This window comes from Apteryx mantelli, chromosome 3, assembly GCF_036417845.1.
Source record: "Apteryx mantelli isolate bAptMan1 chromosome 3, bAptMan1.hap1, whole genome shotgun sequence".
NCBI lineage: Eukaryota > Metazoa > Chordata > Aves > Apterygiformes > Apterygidae > Apteryx > Apteryx mantelli.
Window position 1 is genome coordinate 131,517,753 of NC_089980.1, and position 21,360 is coordinate 131,539,112.

At 42.4% G+C, this 21,360-nt stretch overlaps 1 protein-coding gene across 5 annotated transcripts; it reads right to left on the reverse strand.

Moving 5' to 3' along the window:
- Positions 1–7,951: 7,951 nt before the first annotated feature.
- Positions 7,952–18,285, reverse strand: LOC106496471 (WD repeat and coiled-coil-containing protein). Of its 5 annotated transcripts, XM_067294357.1 has the most exons (5): positions 17,357–17,743; positions 16,446–16,594; positions 13,672–15,550; positions 11,079–11,196; positions 7,952–8,994 (listed from the first exon to the last, which is right to left on the reverse strand). In XM_067294357.1, exons 3-5 carry the CDS (start codon positions 15,529–15,531, stop codon positions 8,723–8,725), a joined length of 2,250 nt encoding a protein of 749 aa, XP_067150458.1. In that variant the 5' UTR covers positions 15,532–15,550; positions 16,446–16,594; positions 17,357–17,743; the 3' UTR covers positions 7,952–8,722. The 5 variants fall into 5 exon arrangements, with proteins under 5 accessions (XP_067150458.1, XP_067150459.1, XP_067150457.1 ...); XM_067294358.1 differs by lacking the exons at positions 16,446–16,594; positions 17,357–17,743 and adding an exon at positions 18,145–18,285; XM_067294356.1 differs by lacking the exon at positions 16,446–16,594.
- Positions 18,286–21,360: the final 3,075 nt, after the last annotated feature.

The window sequence follows — 21,360 nt, forward strand, 5'->3', positions numbered from 1 at the left end:
ATTCCTCTGTTTTCAAAGAGAAAATGCTGATATTTAACGAATAAACATGCACACAGTCCTCACTCTGCATATGGCAGTGTTAATGGGAATTGCCAAAATGAAATAGAAAAGTTCCATGGATTAAATGTACCAGAGTATTTTTATATTTTGAAAATGACAAATTTTTTATTTGATTATCAGAGTTTTACTTCTGTTAATAAAATGAATGTATTTTTTTAAGTAAAAAAAAAGCACTGGAATGGAAGAAGCAACTGCAGAGTAAGATTTTTGTAATTTTGTTTTTGAGGGCTCAGTGCTTGTGCTGTAAAATGAATGAACTTTTTTGTATCTTCTTGTCACTTTTTAAAATGATATATACTTGGTAAATCTGTTCAGACCACGTGACTGAAAGAAGCAGATTCTTACATTGACAACCATTCAGAATAAATACTAATCTGATATAAATCTTCTGCCTTGCACTGATTGGTCGTAACAAGGGCCAGGTTTAATTCCCAGGGGGTCTCATTCAAGTATTACCCAAATACGATCCTAAGAATATGGGAGATTGGACTAAACCAGCTGGGTGCCTAATGCACTGTATTTCTCAGTGCATTATTTGCACTCAAGCAGCTCCAGCAAATGGATTTACACTAATAGAGGGAGAAAAGAAAAGGATAACAGAGTTGCATGTCACTGCAGAGTCCCCTGCAAGGCAAACCTTGCCCGTTCCTTGCACCCGCTGAAGTACACCAATGGCAGCCCGCATCTTCTCTAGTGGACTGGTCGCCGGTACAGGCAGTAGCTGGGTTAGTCACTAGTTGTCTCTCCCAGTTTCATCCCACTCGTCGTTTGTGGCTAAAGACCCTGTTGAAAACTCCCGAGGTTATACACCTTCCCAAGCATCACCGCTGGTAAGCAGGCTCAGCGCTAGTCACGCCGGCCGCGTGGGTGAGCTGTCATCCCTGTCGCTCCCTGTAAGAGGGGCTTGCTGTTAGTCACCGCTTCCAGCCGTGTCCTGCTGACCACGTTCTCCCAGCCTGCTGCTTTCAGTCTGCCCCTTAGCTTGCTGCCCTTCCACGGCTTAGGTGGATTAGATCACCCGTGCTGAGTCCTGCACTCTAATAGGTGAATACCACCTCGGACATCTGTCTCCTGGGAGGTCCCAGAGTGAGCGACCTCAGGTTTCAGGTCACTGGGCTTCCAGGAGGGGCACTGGCGATTTGAGAAGTAATTCCTTTAGTCAGTCCTGCACCTTAAAAGAGTCGCTGCTAGGTTCAATCCTTGCTGCATCCTCAGGTCTCCATTCACCTTCTGCATGTCAAGTAAAATACCGGAAGTGGACAATGTTTTACAGCCAAACCCTGCTTCTGTGGGCCCATAGTTTGTTGCCAAGTATCACTTCTTCACCTCCTTTTCTACTGTCTTTCTGACTTGTAGATAGAAAATGCAAAAGTAAATCAATCTCCTTGAGAAGACCACTGGCAAGGGAAACTTAGGTCCTTTAGTACCTGGTATTTGTTGTCCAGGTCTTTGAAGACAAGGAAGAGTGCGCAAGTTAGTTCTAAGTCTCACATGGGTTGAGCACAGCCCGTAGCAATGTAGTGTATAGTGGTCGATCACATACCTTGTATGAATTTTGTATCATAGTTACAGGAAAAACAAGCTCACAGTGGCACGGCAGAGTCTGTTCCTTCAGCAGACTGCCAAGACTGATCCATGCAAAGGCCAGCTGAGTTCATAAAACTGGCAGGTGAGGGAGTGAATGTTCTGTTTTCATGCGATTTCTTTTTGAGATCACAAGTTCTTGGTGCTGCCCTGAGTGCTGTTTTTTTCACCTTAACTCTGCAACACCTTGGTTCAGCTGTGTCAGCAGGTTGCTGAGTATTCTGGTTACAAAATGAGTGTATGTTATAGGCTTAATGTACGAAAGTAGACAGCTTTCACATCACTTGGCACCAAATCTGCTGTATAAAATGTATTCAAAAGACAAAGCACATGTCTCCATCTGTGAGGCAGAGAAGGAGACTTCGTGCTCTGTTGCACCTGAGAGTTTACAGTCTCTGAAGACACAAGCTGGCACAGCACCACTGAACAACTAATGGAGGGGGAATGGTCCCAGCGCTCTGCAGACAAGGTTCAGCATAGTTTCAGAGGCTCTTATAGAGCAGCATCTCTAACCTGAGAGCAGCAGTACAACAGGGGACCTCACTAAGAGCCTGGCTACTATAAAACTAGCGGGCAGCGTGTGAAGAAGGCAGGTTGGTTGGTTTGATGGTAGGAAAACATGGAGCTTTGCTCTTTAAAGTGCGGAAGCAGAAATAAGATTTATTTCTTGTCCCGAATGATGTTAGACAGGACTATGAATTTCAGCTACTCCCTTCAGCTTTCTGTCCTCAGTAATGCTGCACTCTGCCGTAGACAGTGTCGAAGTATTGCTCAGGCCCTGCAGAGCTGATCAGCAGGTGGAAGTACACCTCCGAGACCGTGGCAGCCAACCCCTACTTGCCCGTCTTTGCTCATGTCCGTGGAGCCAATCCCATTCAACACGGGATCTACAGGTTTTCCTCTGTGCCTGAGTAGCCTCTGTTGAGGACTTTCATTTCCAAAGGTTTTTTTCCCAAAGGCTATTTTCACCTGCCTAAGGCCAACTCAGGCCACCAGCTTATCGTCATGGTGATGGAACCAGGTTTAGGACAGTTGGCAAGTTTCTGTCTTCACATCTTCGAAATCAGCTGTAGTCCATGATGAAATATTTCCTTTTCATTTCCAAACCAAACTCACCCTTTGGCCATCTTCAAAGTCACCAAGAAGAATCCGCACGTTTGCCACATCCAGCAGCTTCAGCAGTTCTACCAGTGCTGCCCATGTTGGAGTCAGTATTTTGGTGGATACCCGTGAGCACTGACATACGTGTGTGACAAATGTGCCGCTGTGGTCACCTCCAAACTCCTGGCAAAGTCTCAGCTGTGCTGAGCTGGTCAGGTAGAGAGAATGGGAAACTCCAGAATTCCTGCACTGACTCACGGGGATGAAAGAAGAGCCGGAGGACAAGCAAACTCCCTCCAAAATCTCTGAAATCCTTTCTTAAAGGTTGTTGGATTGATATCAGTGACTGGGAGGAAAGGTGCTGGATTTAGACACCTGAATGCCACATGCAGTGAAGAGGAAACTCAGAGAATAAATTACGTTTTTGTAATTATCAGATATTCACATGTTCAGATTTTGTCCCTCCCTGATTCACTCTCTGAACCAGTGTTCACATAAAAGCAGATCAATAGAAAAAGCAGCAACTTGACACAAGAGATGATCGGTGACTGCAGCAAACAAGGTGGAATTTCAGCGCAGCAGGACGAGTGGTTCCCCAGGAGCTGGACTGTCGGCAGAACCAACGTAATGAAGGTTAAGAAAGACGTAATTTAATTGTTCTGCCTGTGCAACTGAAAGAACAAGGAGCTTGACAGAAGGACTGACAAGCAGTTAGAAAACATGCTGGGATGTCTGCATTATCAGAGTTATAGGACAGAAACGAATGCGCTTTGGCCATGGTGCTGCTAGCAACCAGCGCTGATTGCGGGCTCGATGTCTGCAGGCAGTAATAAGCCAATTAGGAAGTGTCTGATAGACCCAGTCTAAAAGGTGAGCACCAGTAGGAGAGTGCAGGATGTAATGCATTGGGAACTAGCACAAATTATCCACAGGGAAGCCGTCGGTCGGCATTTTCCTTCACCTTTCAGACCCCCCTGTGCTCTCGCTGGTTACCAGCCCACAGTATCATACTTGCTGCCTGCGGTGTGGCCCCAAGTAAAGGAAGAAAGTGCACCGGGCTGTGCTAATGCGTATCATCTGTAGGAGAGTCTGGTCCCCCCCACTCACAAAACCATGCCAGCCTTAGCCTACGCTTGACATGACAAATAAGAGAAATATTTTGTTATTTATTTTATTTGTCCGTGGCTGAGAGGAGGGGGAAAAGGAAGAAAGAAAGAAGGAACAGTCAATGCAAGTGCAGAAAATCCATCAATGTTGGTTGTAAAATGTTGCTTTGCCAGTGATTGATTGATAACAGCCACAGACTTCTTAGAGCAACGCGGAGAAGGAAGTGTCCCCTTAAAACCGCCTTTGGTGCCCCCCAGTTTCACTGGGTGCAGACACGCGGTGAATCCAAATCTGACACCACGAGCCTACAAACGGCCAGAGCGGAGCAGGGCAGAAAAGCAAAGCGGCACCTCGTTTCCTGGGCCTCTGTCGCTGACTTGTGCAGCGGTCGTCGGAATCGGGCACTTTTCACTCTCCGCAGAAATGACGCAGAAAGATTTAACTGTGGTTGCCGATAAAGAACATTGTTACTTCTCATTTCCTTTTTGACTGTTCTTTTGAATGAGGTAGGAAGATTACCACTTAATCCCGAGGCTTTTCTGGGATCCACTTTATCTCTGTTCTTTGAGAGGACTGGGATAGCGGAGACAAGTAAGGGATTTAGTAGGATATAGTAAAAAGAGTTATAGGTGTATCATTTTCTAGGAAGGAATATACCCACAAAAAATAAATGGGGAAACTAAACACTAAAAAATAAAATAACTTAAAGTAGCCTAACAGAGGACGGATAAAATAACTCTTACTGATCAAGGACAAGAACCTGGTGTTATAGTGTCTGTCTGTCTAAAAGGACAGGCAGACTTGTGGTGTCACTGGATGCACTTCCAAATAGTTGATGGGCTGATATACCGGTCTCTACTCAAGCTCTCAAGAGGCTGACGTGGAAAGCCTGATCAGCTAGCAGAATATATGGAAAACAGGAATAAGAGTCAATTTATGGTTCAAAACATAATGCCATTTAATAAAGAATATGAACAGGAAAATCTTGGAAATTGATGAGGAAAGCAATTTCCTTGGTTCTGAGATGAAATTTAATGGCCTCTTTTCTCTTATTTGAGCATTTGTCCAGGTTAGCCTAAAAAAGACAATTCTGAGATCCCTTGGGCTGGTCCCATGAAAAGCACTAGCACGTCTAACTGACTGATTTTAATTAGTCTGCAAGTGCACACTAGTTTTGTACAATTTTGTTTGCTACTGCTGCATAAATATTAAGTGGTCTTAAAATTAAACCATTTTCCAGTTCTCAACATAGTTTTCTGAATCTATCAGGTATACCAGCACCCCAACTGTGAACGTAATTCAGTCAGGTCTGGAGTATTTTTCCAAAGCACTTCTAAATTCTGGCAAATTCAATCAATAGGTGGAAAAGGTAAAGCCTGATGGCAGGTTGTATCCATAGCACAAAATTAAGCTGTGGAACTGACAGGCTCCAACCAAAAGCAGAGCATGGTCTGAAGATGGAACAAAGATGTATGGAGATGTGGAGCGTAGGAGACAAAATGTGACCATATAAAATGTGCTTCAAGAGATGTAGCTGGGGGAGAATGGAGATGAAAGGACACCTCCACCGGGTGACTTGTTTCATCTGTCTTGGCCACCAATCTGAAGAGGAGGTAACCAACCCCCTCTTTGGAGGTACCTGTTTGTTGAAAGTAGGGAAGCCCTTTCCAGCCATCTTTGGCAAGGCAACTTTAAACCGTCTGAAACTTGGTGAAATGAATCCCACCCTTACTGCCAGCCCAGTACTAACGGAGTCCGAAGGGAGCAGGTCCTGGGCACTGCCACCAGCACAGGCCTGAAGCAGAGGCATTTGGGCTTCGATCGAAGCCGGTTATCAGCTCCCTAGCTTCACGCAAGTGTCTGAGGGACCTGGTGGGCCTCCCGCCTCGAGGATATTGCTGAGCTGCAGGCACTCGTCGGGAAGTTGCTTCACGTTTGCTCTCCAGGATTTGAAAGGGGTCGATCCTCTGTGGTCTGGTTGTATCGACGGGCAGTGCTACTGCTGGGTGTTTATAGATGTTATATGTATGAAGAACATGGCTGATGATTGATAATATTGAAAGAAATTCCAAGTAAGTTGCATGAAGCTTATGGTTCATACGGACAATATCTGCAGTTAGTTAGAAGACATTTTTTGTAATAACTTACTAACTACACATAACAATTAGACTCATCACATAGTAGACTATAGCCAGCAGAACAGTGTGTACATCCGAAAATGTTGCTGAGGAAATTCACATTATTCCAGGCCAATTCATTTTTGTGATATTGAAACGGTAGTGTTATTGGGTCATTTTATTTTAGTAAGGTTTAGCTGAGAGGATCCTTTCGCAAGTTCTTTTAAAGGTTGCTTTTAAGAGCTAAAAGACACAACGGATGAAAGGGTTTTCCCATTATTACCTGGTTTATGAATGTTAATTCATTTTTTAAAGTTTTGGGACATTGTAAACAGAATAGAAATCTCTGATTTGACATGAAAAAGATTCATTTAAGGTTTTATCTTTTCAAAGGCACTGAGAGCACAGGCTTTCTTTATATGGATTTCAACAAAATCCATATTCAGTCAAGAACCAGCAGAAGTTTCAGTAGAAGAAAATAAAATGAAAAATCAATATATGAAAATGAGATTTTTAATAACATTTCATCAAAGAGATTTTGAAAACCATTAGCTGTTCATTTCTTGACATAAACCCTAGTGTAATAACACCTCTGTCTTCAAGATCTAGTGACATTGCAGCAAGTGCTTTTTATCTCCAAGGTGTCCCCATCTCCAAGCTTACGACGACTCCCTGTCACGGTATTAACCTGTAGCACCTACAACGGCGGACACAGAATTGCCTACAATGAAAACCAAACTCAGAGAGAGACTTAAAAAAAGGTAAATTACAAACTCTACTTTAAATTCAGCTCCCGTAACTCATGCTTATCCCAGCACCAGTAAGTCTTTGAAGTTGTCCTGCAGGTAAATAACTGCAGCACCCGCGCAAGATAACGGCTCTAATCAGTTTTGCACTGGTTCCTTTGTTCTTTTGCAGATGAGAGGTGTTAACTAAAAAAAGAGTTTAACATCTTTCAGGTTTCGTGTGTGTTTGGTTTTCTTTTCAATGTAATCTTGTCTATACATTCTGATGAACTGTCTGGAAGAAGCTGGTTGACGTACTAAATCTATTCATAAATACTTTGTACACTTGCTGCATTATGCTTCACAAAACCTATTTGAAGGGTTATTATTAACCTATATCGCAGTTAAACTGAAATAAAAAACCTAAATTACTTATCCATGCTATCATAACAAGGTAGTAGCAGCCTTAGTCATGGACTCTACTAGTTCCAGTCTTCAGCCCCCTACATCAGACTATGGTAACGACTAATTGCTGCACTGTTCTCTCAAAATGTTTTCAGTATTGAAAATTAAAGTCCTATTATTATTAGCCATACATTTCATATATGTGGGGCTTTGGTTATTGTCAAGCTTTGGAGCAGGCCAGACCATTATTTCACCTGTTCCACTCCTCTTGTTCACCAAAAGCCGAGGTTGCTGACTTCTGGTTGCAACACACACTTGGTTCTCTTGGCAGCTTTACCTACCCTTGTATCTTTAATTTTATATTTTGTGGACAGATGATTGGTGACAATGGCTGAATTTCCAAATAGGCAATTAAAAAAAAAAAAAAAGATTATACTAGTCCTGAGACGACAGCTCCAATTCTATAATCTCCTCACCTGATTCTTTTGCACACAGTAAATGCCACTGTGAAAGGCTGACAAACTTTTAAATTTTATCATGCTTTAATTTTATGGGTAACAATCTTGGACTACTATATTTTTTTGCAGTGCTGAAGTCCATGCTCCATAACTTGTGCTGTTATCTAAAATTTTACCTCTGAATTTTCTCTCTCTCCCTATAAAAGCCTATAAAGCAGTTTCTTCAGTCAACCTTTAAAGTCCTACAAATTATATTAAAACAGATATTAAAATTCTCCTCTGACAGTTCAATACATACATCCATTGTCTATGAAAGTTAAAACAGATGTATTAAAGCCAATTTTGTTAATATTATGGTACTGTTTCAAAGGTAATGGGGAAAAAGTTCTACATGAAGACAAAGAATGTTTATTAGATTAGAAATATTAACTAGCAAATGCTTACAGTTGTTCAGATGTAATCAACTTTAATGTCATTTTATGACTATTGAGATGATACACGTGACAGCAACCTTCCCAAATTTACACAGAGGGTAAGTATACAGAGACAAACTGGGGGCAGAGGAAGAGAAAAGGGCCTTGCTCCTACACCGTACAGATATTCAACACGATCACGCTTTGGCCCAAATTCCATACACCTAAACTAGTGCTTATGCCCTTAGCTAACATCAGTGCAAAAATGCGTGAACTTCTGTAGACACAACACCTGGAAGTTTCTGAATAAGAACAATAAAATATTTCAGGATTTGACAGAAGTGAGGAAATGAGGAAAAACTGAGTGCATTCAAGGACTTCTTTATTATGCAAGTGTGCTATCACCTAAAACCACCAACATATTACAGACCAAGATGGAAACCTTAGCTCTGGAACTTGTAAGAATTCATTTTTTTCAACCCCTACAAAAAGTGGTTGGAGGATACAAAGACCTGGTCTGTAATGTGTAGCAAGAGGTAGATTTAAAACACTCCTCAGTTAAAAAAGAAAAGGCTGATGTTTCCAAGGATGACCAAATAAATAATGACATGATTTACAGCGATCCTCAACAAGCAATGATGGAAATTCAACAGAGGTATGAGACAGACCATTATTTAAAAATTCAGTCCTACACAGCACATTTAAAACTCTGCTATCATAAAAGATAGGAATTACAAAATTGCTGTTAAAAATTACATTTTTCTGCTCGACTGTTCTGAAGAACTGCTGCTGCCTGAACTCTTGGAAGAACAGTCTCTGAGGACTTCTAAAGAACTCGTGATGTCCAGGCTTTCCGAACAAGTGGGTCTACACCCTTCTGTAGAACTGATGATGTCCAAAGTTTTGGAAGAACGGACGCTATAACCTTTCATGCTGGCATCTCTTATGACTATCTCCTGCATGGATGTAAACATCAATGGAATGAAGCCCTCACTGTCTGCTGTGAGAACAATCCAAGATGAACCTGTGAAAACATGTAAACATCTGTTTATAATTTTTCTTGTAATTAGGTATATTTAAGATATAAAACATTTCTTTAAAAGTTAAATACATCTGTATGTTCACAGTTTTTCTAGCAAAAAGTCCGGGGAGATACAGGTTGCATGATCTCCAAAATAAAGGTATGTGTAAACAAATACGCCAAACAGCTTTCAGACCAATCTTCCCACCAGGAGATGGGGCTATGGTAAATGCACACTTTAAATAAGGAACAGGAATGAAATCCTGAACAACAGGATTCAGAAGCATCAGACTTTTTAATTAGGTATTCATAGACTATTTTACAGTTCTTAAGCTGTGCAGATACTGTACAAAGCAGAGCTTTATTAAAATAAATGTCAAATTCATATAACAATTTAGAAACAGCTTCTATTATTTAGCTTATGAGAACAATTTAAACAACTTCTATTCTTCCTAAGGAAGAAATACTGTACCACACTGTATAAGCCCCACGTCTCTGGTCCATTTTCTATCTGATTTTACATTATTATTAGCATTATTTTTACATTTTGAAATTGTTTATAGAATTAGAAGCACTGACTTTTACCAATTTATGTAAAATAGAAAATTTTCATACTTGCATATTTTAAAGTGATGAAGTAATAAGACAGAGCTTGTGGGGGTTTAGTGAAATATTTCCAGCTGTTTCGTGTAGCTACACTATGTAACTTCATGTTACAAGTAAGGTCATGAGAAGATTGTAGTTTAAAAGCACACGACCCTTTAATCTTCCGGCTTAACTTCTCATTTGGACAAAACTTCAAATTCCTAAATTGTATTGATTTTAAAAATACCACTGCTGGTGTGCCCATTTATCTCCTAGTATTAGTCAAATCCATAAAGAATTCTATTATAACACCGTTTAGTTTTAAATTTTAGTTAGTAAGGCCAGTCATATTCATGATGATATTCATGATGATTACTCATTCATGGGTAAGCAATTCTGTTAAGTTTACATTTTTTAAAGCTATAAATAAGAAGTCATAACTAATGCAGGTAATGGAGACACACTCCTCAGTATTTGCCAGAAAGAGAAGTTGTTCAGGTCTTACAGCTCAAGATATCAATTTCTAATTTTTCAAGCTGAAGTTTTATCTACAAAACTGTCTGGGTATATCATATGCTTCTGGGTTGTGCCACGACATTATTAAATAGCTGCTGTGTTTCAGTACAGGTGACTGATCTTGCGGGGACTGATCTTGCAATAAACTAATGTAAGAGAGTGGTCAGGACCTTTCCACAATTCACTTGTGAGTTATTATACTACAGTTTCATCTAGGTATTGGAATATTAAACATATTTTAACAACTATTTACAGAAAAATAACACTTTTATAATTGCAAAAAAACCAGCCTTAAGTCTTTGCGACAGTTGCTCAGTAATCTGCCAGTGAGCAGATGGTAAAGCTGCAGTTGCTGGACTACAGTACAGAGAATATATGGAGTAGTGAGAGATCATACCCCAAGGCAGAAATCTTTGCTGAAAATAAGACTTAGAATTGACACAAATATAGGCATACAGGATGTGCATGGGATGAATGGGTAAGAGCAGAGAAGAAAACAGCAAGAAGAAAGGCAGTTTCCTTCACAGCAAAAACTGAAGCAAACTATACCACTAAAATTTACAGAGCTACTTTTGTGTTTATAAAGAACTACAGGATTGGTTAAGGGAGACCAGATGATGGAACTACAAATTAAAATATAGAAAACTGGATTACAAAACCACAAGTCGACTCGAACCTCCTTGTTATTCAGAGTTCTCTGTTCAGAATAGCTGAAAATATAAATAAGATACTGGGTGACAGTGATTTTCCTGAAATTCAGCAGCTTCATAAGGGGGTACCAGTACATAACAGGCTTGCATAATCAGTCTGGGCTTCGACTGAGAAGAATTTTTGCATTATAAAACAAAAGAGCAAATTTTTACTAATATCCTTTCATTATTTGTTCCTTGTTTTGTTCCAGATCAGATTATGCACATTGCTATTGCAGACTGAGAATATCGCATGTATTTTTAAAATGTGTGTATTATTGGATAATTATAACATACCATGCTGCATTTCTACAAGGGAGAGGTTGAATATTTGCTGGACTACATTTAGACGGAGTTTACCATCACAAAGAATAACAGCTCGCCTTTCATCTGAACCATTTCTGGAAAGCTGCTTCTGTAAATTCAAGAAAGAATCATTAGATACAGTGATGTATGGTTAAGCAGATATATCAAAATGACATTCATCAAAACAGGATCACAGATACGCCTTCAACTACATCATTTACAAAAGTCAAATGCTACATTCAGACTAATTTTCAAGATTTATACTTTAAAGTCCCAGCTCTCAAAAAGAGATGATCTGTGCAAAGTCACTACGTGCAAAGTCAGCGTCTGTCAGAACTACAGAAGAAATCAGACACTGCTGCTGAAGAAAGCAACAAGCTACATCCACAGCAGAATCCAGACTCTCACCCTATCACCTGCGAGGAACATCTCACCGGGGAGTCTGTAAAGCAGCAAGTTTTCTGTCTTCCCTCCTCCCTGATCCACGTATTATGAAGAGGTGAGAACTCTTATCCATATATGTTTGGAACGAGGAGCAGTCTAACGTATCAGAAGCGCTTGTCTATCACACCTTTGATCATCACTGCACAAAACCTTAAAAATCCAAATAGCGTCTTCAGAGACTGTCTCCCACGTGGCAGAGCAAAACATTTTTGAAGGATAAAATAAATTGTTACAAAATCTACAAACTCTGTTTCCCGGTACAGGATAAAATTCACATAACCATGTCACTTCCCAGAGAAGCCTGGATAATATCAGACAGGATAAATGCCATAAGGTAAGTTCTGTTTCCGCTTCCACGCTGTGGATGGACCCAAGCACACACAAGAGTTCTGCTGGAGAGGAGCTCGGAGACACACACGTGCTCTTTGCCTCCCGCACTGACAAACGTGCCGCTGCCCTCTGACAGATGCTGCTCATTGAGGGTTTCCTCTACGATTTGTAAAATACAGCTAATAGCTTGGGCAGCAGCGAAATGATCAGGGGTCAGATTCATTTGAGAAGAGCACAAGATGAGGACCTCTTTGCCTGTTAATGATTTCCATGTCAAATATACCCAGGCAACGGTTAAAAGACAGCATTTTCTGCCAGAATTTCCAACTTCACCCATAATTTGAAAGTCAAATTCTTTTCTTATCACAGATCATCAGTGATTAAAATCCATAGATTAAATTGTAGCCTTATTTTCATTTGTGAAACATCCTCATACAAGTATAACTATTTTAGCTCTTGGAGTGCAACTACAAGCTAGAATTTGATTCACTTCCAAACTACCTGTAAAAAGAGAACAGCGTATAAAAACATAATAAAATCTTGTGCTACCTCAAATATAAAGTGGGCTTCTAAATAAATATCTCGGATAAATGAGAGAGCAAACTCACTGGTGAAAACTTTCACTTTTCTATGGGCACTTTTCAGAGTAACGCCTCACATTTAATTAAGATTTAAGAGAGCTAGAAAAATTAGAGTTACTACAACTATTAAATGCTTACAGTGGAGAACAGCAAAGACAGTGAGGGGATATAGTCTAGGACCTAAGCTAAGAACCATTATTTTTAGCAATAATAAAGCCACAAAATAAGTGTTTATTGAAAGCAAATGGTGGTTTAAATGCCTTTGAATATTGACTAGGGATAAATTAATATCTAATAGTCTTAATATGTAAAAGAGGACTAGTGGATTTTGTGTCATATTTTGACAATCAGACAGTTTACACTTTCTAGCACGAGATTTAGAAGTACCTTCGTTCAGCCAAGGAAAATAAATGGACAAGATAATTCAGAATTCAAGCCTCTCATACAAAATATGATTTTTAAGCCATTTTAAAGCTGTGTTAATTGACTTATCTGTTGTGTCCTAAAGGGTCTCTTTCCTGCTCAGACAGTACTCTCAATATTACTTCGCAAGATTTCTGTTTCAGAGACAAAGCAATTTTTTGGTTTTGGTCCCAGTTATTTGAGAACCTCACAAGAGGACAGGAGATACAGATCAGCTCCTGCAGATGGCAGTTTTCCCCACTGACATCTGTAAGCAAAAAGCTTCAGAAATTGCTTAGGAAAAACAATAACTTTCTGGAACTTCACCTAAAACTTGAATTCTGCTACTGAAACTGGGGTTACTTGCAGTCTCACCGGCTCCTGCCTACAAAGGCAGGATGTGCCTGCTTGGGTCACATTCGACCACCTCAGCCCACCCGTGAATAGCAGACATTCCTCAATATTTACATCACTTTAAAAACAATAAAGGTTTGTAGAGCAACAGGACTGTAGAAGACATAAATCTAATCCTATTGACCAGTAAGTGATAACTTTTTTTTTCTAAAAATACTGTTTTCATCACTGTTACAGATAGCAGTGCTTTCATTCATACACACCTATGTAGCCATGTGAAGTGACAATAATTTTAATTTAAAGATTACAAGAATTATCTGAAACATTTCCCTCATTTTATCTCCTGTCAGAGAAAAGTACTAATACACAGTTTTAAAAGAATTGTAAATAGGGACTGAGATATAATTATATTAAGGGTATGGAAAATGTCCATAAACATGTTTTATCATTAAGGCTTCCAATATTAAAATTACCTGATAGGTGATGTTAATAAAAGAGGGTTCCTGAGAAGATGGGTAGACTGGAAGACTTTTCTTCCCAGCTTTTAGCAGCTCAGTTAATTCAGAGAGATGATGCTGTAATTCTGTAAAGTTACCAGACAGTTTTTCTACATTTTTCGAAAAGTAACTTGCTTCCTTTTCACTGAATAAGTTATTCTTAAAAGAATTTGGTATTTTGGACGCCGCATCCATCTGCCTTTTTGGCGATGTTGACTTGTTACAAAATGCCAGTGGTGTGGCAGACAGTGCCACGGAGCGATTAACTGGTTCGGCATCCAGAGACTCAATAGCTGGAGGAAAATTCATGGAAACCTTTTTTTCTTTGAGGTCACTCACATTCAACCAGCTTTGCTCGTAAGCGGGGCTCTTAATTTCTTCAATGAGTTTTCTTCTGCTGGCGGGGGACTGAGTAGCAGCACGACCTGGTAGCAGGAGTCCACTGTTTAGAAGGTGAACGTCTGTAGAAATGTCTTGAGGTATGTTTGAAATAAGATTAAAACCGAAGCTCGCATCAGCTGGTGCAGACGCTGAAGACACTTCAAATATTAGTTCCTTAATCATCAAGCGGATCATGTACTTGTCTGATCTTGAAGATGGAAGAAATGCAGGGTCAGTGAATTTTTGTTTTCCAACCATTATCAACAATAATTTATTGGTCAAGAAGCACAAACCCTTTGGTTTTTCATTTTTCTCTAGCTGAATTTGTTGAATATTGGGCAAATTGGATGAAGTCAGTGAATAGACTAAAATAATGTTACAAGTATTGGACGCAACCGATACAGTTTGAGTTTTGGGGTCAAAAGCCATTATATCAGGAACCAGAATGCCTGGGATGCTAACTTTTTTGGTAGAGGTAACCTTTCTTTCAAAAGTCACCAAAATGAGATGTGACGAATCTTGGCCACTTCCCGTCAGGTAGTCCTTGGGCCTCAGGTGAAGAAGAGGACTGGAATCAGTGCCCTGCTTGCCAGAAAGTATGTGAGTGAGATCCACGGGAGACGTAACAACGGATGCAGACTTCTCAGAGTCCAGTGACTTTATTCCCCCGTCCATGGAGTATTCTTCCTCGCCACATAAGCTAGACTGCGAGGGAAAAGAGTCTGTGTCAATGCTCGCTGGAACTTCAAATGCAACACCGGCATTTAAGCCGCAGATCTTGTCCAGAGGAAGTTCAGTAGCGACAGCAACTTGGAAATTCAGCGTAGCTTCTACAGCACAGATGTAGCCTCCCACATCAAAGACTGGGCAAAAAGAGCAAGCATTCAGGGTTTTCTGAGCATCGTCCCATATATAAGAATGAAGGGCACTGCCCACTCCGACTACTAAGCGATTGCCCTCCTTAGTCCAGCAAGCGCAATGGATGAGACCGCTGCCTTTAATATCTGCTTTAATTCTCGAGTTGTTGAGATGAACGGAGTGCAGGACTGAGGCATCTCGCGTAGTTAGCACCGCCAAGATCTCCTTCTTCGGATGCCATACGCAGCCCTGGGGGAGCACTGGAAACGGCTCGCCAATGTCACATATCTGAGAAACCAAAAGCTTATTTCTTTCTGCGGCATTAAAACAGAGCTGCCAAATAGTGATATGCTTTTTATGCTGAACAGCAAGCAGAGCTGGGGCATCAGCGGGACACGGGCCCCAGTAGAGTCCATGGACGTGTTCAAACTGACCAACAACACTTGAGTCACCAAACTTTGGTTCTCCGTTGTGGAGATGTAAAGAAGTTAGTATGACCTGTTTCCCGTCTGTCCAGGCAATGCCATGCACAGGATGAATTGCTTGGTACAAGGCATTGAGGCCAGTTCTCAGAAGCTTCGCCTTTCCTAGTTCCATGATTTTTAGTGTGACACATCTAAACAAATTAGAAAGAAAAGAAAAAAGAATATATTGCTCTAGAGGATAGAGGAAAAATAAATGGTTATTTAGCTTATCACCCCGCCAATGCCAGACTCTTCCTTTCAGTAACGTCAGTATACACACAGCGTTCATCTATGCTTAGACTCCAACCCCAGAGATTTTAATTTGTAAATTTTCCACTGTGAAATGCCATTTCAAAGGAAATAATTTTTTCCCTCTTTACCTGGACTAAATCTGCCACACTTTCATCACAAAACCAGCCCTTTCACTTTAACTGACAGGTTGCTGGTTCTCAGAATATTTTCTGATGACTTTTAGCATTAAGAATGTTAAAACTATCCCCTCTGACTCTGTCTCATGGACCATTTGTGGTCAGATAAAGTAATCCCTTACACATATAACAAAGCATTAATGCTTCACCTATAACTTTAATCCTATATCAAGCAGGTGAGAATCAGGTATTTGGATAGTTATACCAGAAAGCTCTCTAAAAGAGTAAATGCAATTTTGAAAAAGGTTAGAATTAAAGCAGATATTTCTAGGGAAATATAAGAGAAAGACAATGAATGGAGGAGGTCCACAACCTTCTCCTAATGTTTCTCCACAAAGCAAGAATTTAAAAGAACCTAGAACAGAGAGAGGGCATAGAACCATCTACCGGAGGTATCAGCTGTACTGTTTTCAGAATTTTTGAAAAGCAAGTTATGTGATTTGCCTGATGTCTCAAAAGAAGCCTTTTCAGTTCTCCCTAATTAATATAATAGTTTCAAGGGAGAGAATGGGAAACAGCAGTGAAACCTCCTTCTCCATAGTCCATATTTGGTGCCTGGGACATACAAAAGCCCTATGCAAGGCACCGAAACTTCAGAAGGGCTCAAGATTTTACACACATTTCCAGGTTCTGAGCTGTGAGCAATCCCACTCTGTGCACAGAATCCAGTTCAAAGGAATTGAAGGTTCCCTCATTTAAGATTCTCCATAGGATCTGACTCAACTACAAGGTCACAGCACAGGAAGAGTTGCAGCTTTAGTGAGAAAACTGAAAAATAACAAGAAAGGGTTCGAGATAGTCAAACTGCAAGGGTTTGGTAACAGCATACCTGGCACTACTTGGTATTTTAATTAACTGTTTGTAGATGACCCCAAACTTGGAGGAGGTGGAGTGGAAGAGTGGATAAAACTAGACAGAAAGAGTTATGAGGAGATGTTGATGATTAAGATAAAAAGCTTCTCATCAAACTAACAAGTACAAAATACCATACTTGGTAAGTAAATAAACAAACTGCATGAATACCACCTTAGGAATAATTGCCTGGGTAGCATTATAGCAAAAAATGGTCTGTCTTACAGTAGATCACAAATGGATTACGTCAGTGTTGCAGGTGACATTGAACGGGACAGCGTTGCAAAATGAGACAGCATCGCTCCTGAATGTTTTAAGAGGGATGCCATACACAGGGCAGATGATTACACCCCACTACCCTCTGAGGTAATGAGATCTCCACCAGAGCGCTCTGTCTAGTTCCGAGTTTAACACCTCAAGGATGATGGAAATGACTGAAAGAGTTCAAAGACCAGAGAAAAAAAAAGAAGTGGGTTCACTCAAGTTAGAGAGGGCTGCGAGTGGAGACAAGAGAACAGGGACTAGGCTGTTAACAGGAGAACAGTGATCTATTGTTCTCCCTGTCTACTGTGGATAGTGCAAGGTAATAATCAGCTTATTTTCAACAAGAGAGATTTAGGTCAGCTATTAAGGAAAAATTCCAACTATAAACAATAGCCAAGCACTGAAACGGGTTACCTTGGGAAGGGAGAGGGGGCACTCCACGAATTTCATTATCTTTAAGAGGTGGCTAAGGAACTGTCTGTCAAGGATATGTTTAAGTACACTGGATCCGACTCAGGCCAAGGGAGGGCTAGAGATGCTTCCAAAGCAGCTTCATCTTCCCGGCACTTCTCCGAACTCCAGCGCAACTGACCTCAACCTCGTTAAGCGACCACCGCTCACAGTAAAATAAGGCGATAGTTAAGTTCGCCGAATCACGCGTATTCCTCCCCAGGCCATATTTACTTAGGCAAGGGAGCTGGTAACCTGCCTCAGGAGACACGCGGAGGTGCTGAGCCTCCCCGGCCATCCGGAGAGCTTTCTGTGGGGCAGGAGATGCTTTGCTTATGCTCTGCAGACCTGGAAGAGCACAGCCAGAAGGATCCCCCCATTCCCCCCCCGCCGCCGACGCCCAGGGGCGTCCCCAAACCCTCCGACGTCTCCCGGGCGCGCAGGCCCCGAGGCGCCCGGCGCGGCGCGGCCTCTGGGGGCGTCGAGGCGGGCCGCCGGGGCCGGAGCGCCAGGAGCCCGGTGATGGCCGAGGAGCGCCCTCCGCCCCGGGCCGGGCCGCGGGCAGCTGCCGCGGGGGGCCCCGGGCAGGGCTCGGCCCCCAGGGCGGGAGCACACGGAGGGCACCAAAAGCCGCCCGCCCGCGCCGCTCCCTGCGCGGGCCCGCCCGCACCGGTATCGCCCCGCTCCCTCACGGGCCCGCCCGCCCCAGCGTCCCCCCGCCTCCCTCCGTGGCCCGCCCGCCGCTGCCTCACCCCGGGGCCAGTGGGACGGTCCCCGCGGCGGAGAGCGGCGCTCGCTGTGGCGGGCACCTGCTGAGCGCGGCGCGGCCCCACCTCCCGCTCCCCGCGGGGGGCGGGCAACGGGCGCTGCCTCTCGACGCTCTACCCGCCCCGCCGCGTATCGACGATGCTCTGTAGCGGCGCTCTAGCCGGCCACGCCTGAGCGGTATGACGTAGGCGCGGGCGCCTACGCGGGGCGGGCGCTAAGAACTACAGCTCCCAGGGTGCAACGGGCGAGGCGGCCCGTGGGTGTTGTGTGCGCGTGCGCGGCCCCGCCCGCCCCCTCCGGCGGGCGGCGCGAGCGGCCTCCTGGGGGCGTCGCAACGGTCGTTGCCGCTGAGGCGGGCGCGGGGGAGGCGGCGAGGATTCGCCCTCCCTGTCGCTCCTGCGGGCCCGACCCGCGCTGCCGTGTCCTGGCCGCGGCCTGTGGCGCTGGGAAAGGCCTGTGGCGGGGCCTGAGGAGCGCAGAGGGCCGAGGAAGGGAGGAGGCGCCTCGGGCAGGAGGCCCCTGAGTCCCCAGTGCGGAGCGTCCCGTCCCGCCGTGTCCTGCGCTGGGGCTTCGGGCCTCGGCGGTGCCTCGCTGTCGGGGCTCAGTGCGCACCCGGGGGCCGGAGGGCCTTCGTCCCCGCGGGCGTGGCACAGGTTTGAACATGAAGGCCGCAAGTTTAAAAGTTATTCACACCCTTTGGCACAAGATAAGCAAAACAAGATACACACCTTTGTTATCTTCTCGGGAGGTCACGTTTAAACCCAGTGTGTGTAAACCCAAAGTGTGTAAATGTGACATGGAATAACTCCAAGCCAACTTCGTTGGTCTTGAAATATTGCACTGGACATAACTTTCTTGTTAAAAAGTCTCTAAGGCCTTTCTTAAGATAATTGCACATGCTGTTTCAAGATGTGTGCTGTGGCACTTTGTTGCTACTTGGTATTTCAAAGCAGTTTGATTGCTGTGCAGTTTCTGAAATTCATACTTTTGATAGAATCTTGAAACATTGAAAATGTGTACTAAAGAGCTACCAAATTGCTTCAAGGTGTTGAAAAAATGCTTGACATGGTGCAAGGTCAAATACATAAACAGCTCAAACTGTACATCTCACCAAAAAGAACTAGGTGGTGACTTGACTATATTGCCTAAGTGCCTTTACAAAGAAAAAAAAATAGTGGAAGTAAAGAGTTTTTTAACTTAGTGAAGAAAAGCTTAAAAAGAGCCAGTGGATGAATTAAAGTAAGACACAGCTGTGATTTTCATTAACTGCTGGAACAAACTACCAACAGAAAGAGCGGATCCTCCACGTACACTTTCGAGTCAAAACTTGATGATTTTCAGGGACATGTTTTTCAGCTAAATGCAGGTTTTGCCTTAGTCATGGACAAGTTTCTGAACTCAATACATGGATTGTAGATGAAATTCAACCGCCTGTGATGTACAAAAGGTGAGGATGTCTACGTATCTGTGACAGACTATTGATTACAAGGTAAAGTTTCACATGTCTATCCAAAAAAGCTCAAAATAATTTGACTGTTTACCTGACATGCCAACTGCAAGATATTCAGAGACAGAGTGTTCAAGAAGACTGCAAGGGATAAGACCTCTCCTCTTGTATGATTATAGTGGAAAAGATTTGTGGAACAGAAAATCCTACTATTCAGATTGAAAGTAGTTAGTTTCCAGCTTGCTTTGGAAGCTAGTTCAGAAAAGCAGTGGCCATGGGATATAGACAGGGTTGGGTGGAGATGAAGCAGAGGAATTATTCTAACTGCCCTCTTTTTTAAATGAAAGAGATTCTTTCTTCTTGCCAGCTTCAGCCCCTTGACTCTGTGAGTGCAGTAAATCAAAAAGCCAGGTTTAATTGATTTTGATTTAATTAATTGATTTTGAAGGTGAGAAAGAAAAGACAATGCCGCAAATGCCAGCTCTTCTCTGTTGCTCCACAAATATGCGCTCTCAGGTGTATGAGAATTTATCAAAAACTGAACAAACAGGATTTTGTTTTCTCCTTTCCATTTTCCTTTTCCTCTGCCATTGACAATAGGCAGAGCACAAAATGCTTGCCGCTGCAGAGAGAACAGGCCAGAGCTGAAAACCATGTCAGGAGAATGATTCAGTTCCTGTAAAAATCTAGACTTATTTTAATTTTATATGTTAATGTACTTCCAGGTTTAGGGCCTTAGTATCATCTGCCTCTCACAGAGGTAAGCAGAGATAAGCCCTGCTTGAGAGATGATAATGGTGATCATTTTATTTGCTGTTATTCTTTTAACTCTAAAAAGTGCACACTCAGCGCAGCTGTAAGAACTGAACAGCCCAGGGAATGTCTGCTATCTCTTGCTGTGCCTGCTTAGCGCCTAGTGGATTGATAGAGGGAACTTCAGGGTGGTACATTTTCCGCTTCAGCTCCCCTCTCTCCACAGGGCTGCATACGCCCAAATACTCAACATTTCTGTACAAACTGCTGGCATTTAAGGTGCTGGGGATGCTTGGTCCCGTGTGTTGCCGAGGATGGGGCAGAGCCAGGCTCTGCTTTCAAGCTTGTTCTCCCTATGGATAACAAATAAATCAGGGTGACCAAAAGGTGCAGCTACTAAGGCTCCAGAGATATGCGCTGTGATTTGGTTAGATTGATGGTGGTGCAGTCTGAAAGTGCTGCAAGCCATGCATCAATAAGAAAACTTGTTTGGACTTGTTTCAGCACAGAGTGTAGCTATTTACTATTTAAAGCAGTGCAAGGCATGTGAGATTGCCGCTGTGCAGCTCTGCTTAATGTTTAAGAGGGTGTTTAGCCACTAGAGGGCTTTATTGGACAGTAATAGTTTGCTGAGGCGGGAGTTAATTCCTGAGTATAATTATATTCCTGTAACCTCACAAAGAATCTTGGTTAAATAGCAATAACGCTTTCACAGTTTTCATTTATCCCAAGTAGAATTGTCTTATAAACTTAAATTGACCATCCATACTCATACACAGAAATAGACATTTTAAAATGGTTTATTAAGAGACCAAATTTTAATGCCTCAGAAAATATTTTCACATTAAATGTTTGTTTTCCTTCCTATGCCTATAATTGATGAGAGTAAATCTTTTAAAAGACCTTTATTTTTATGATGTAATTTATCTTATAAATATATGTATAAATATTCGTCGTGTTCTGCAAATGAACCCAAGATATCACCAAAGGCTGTCGCTAT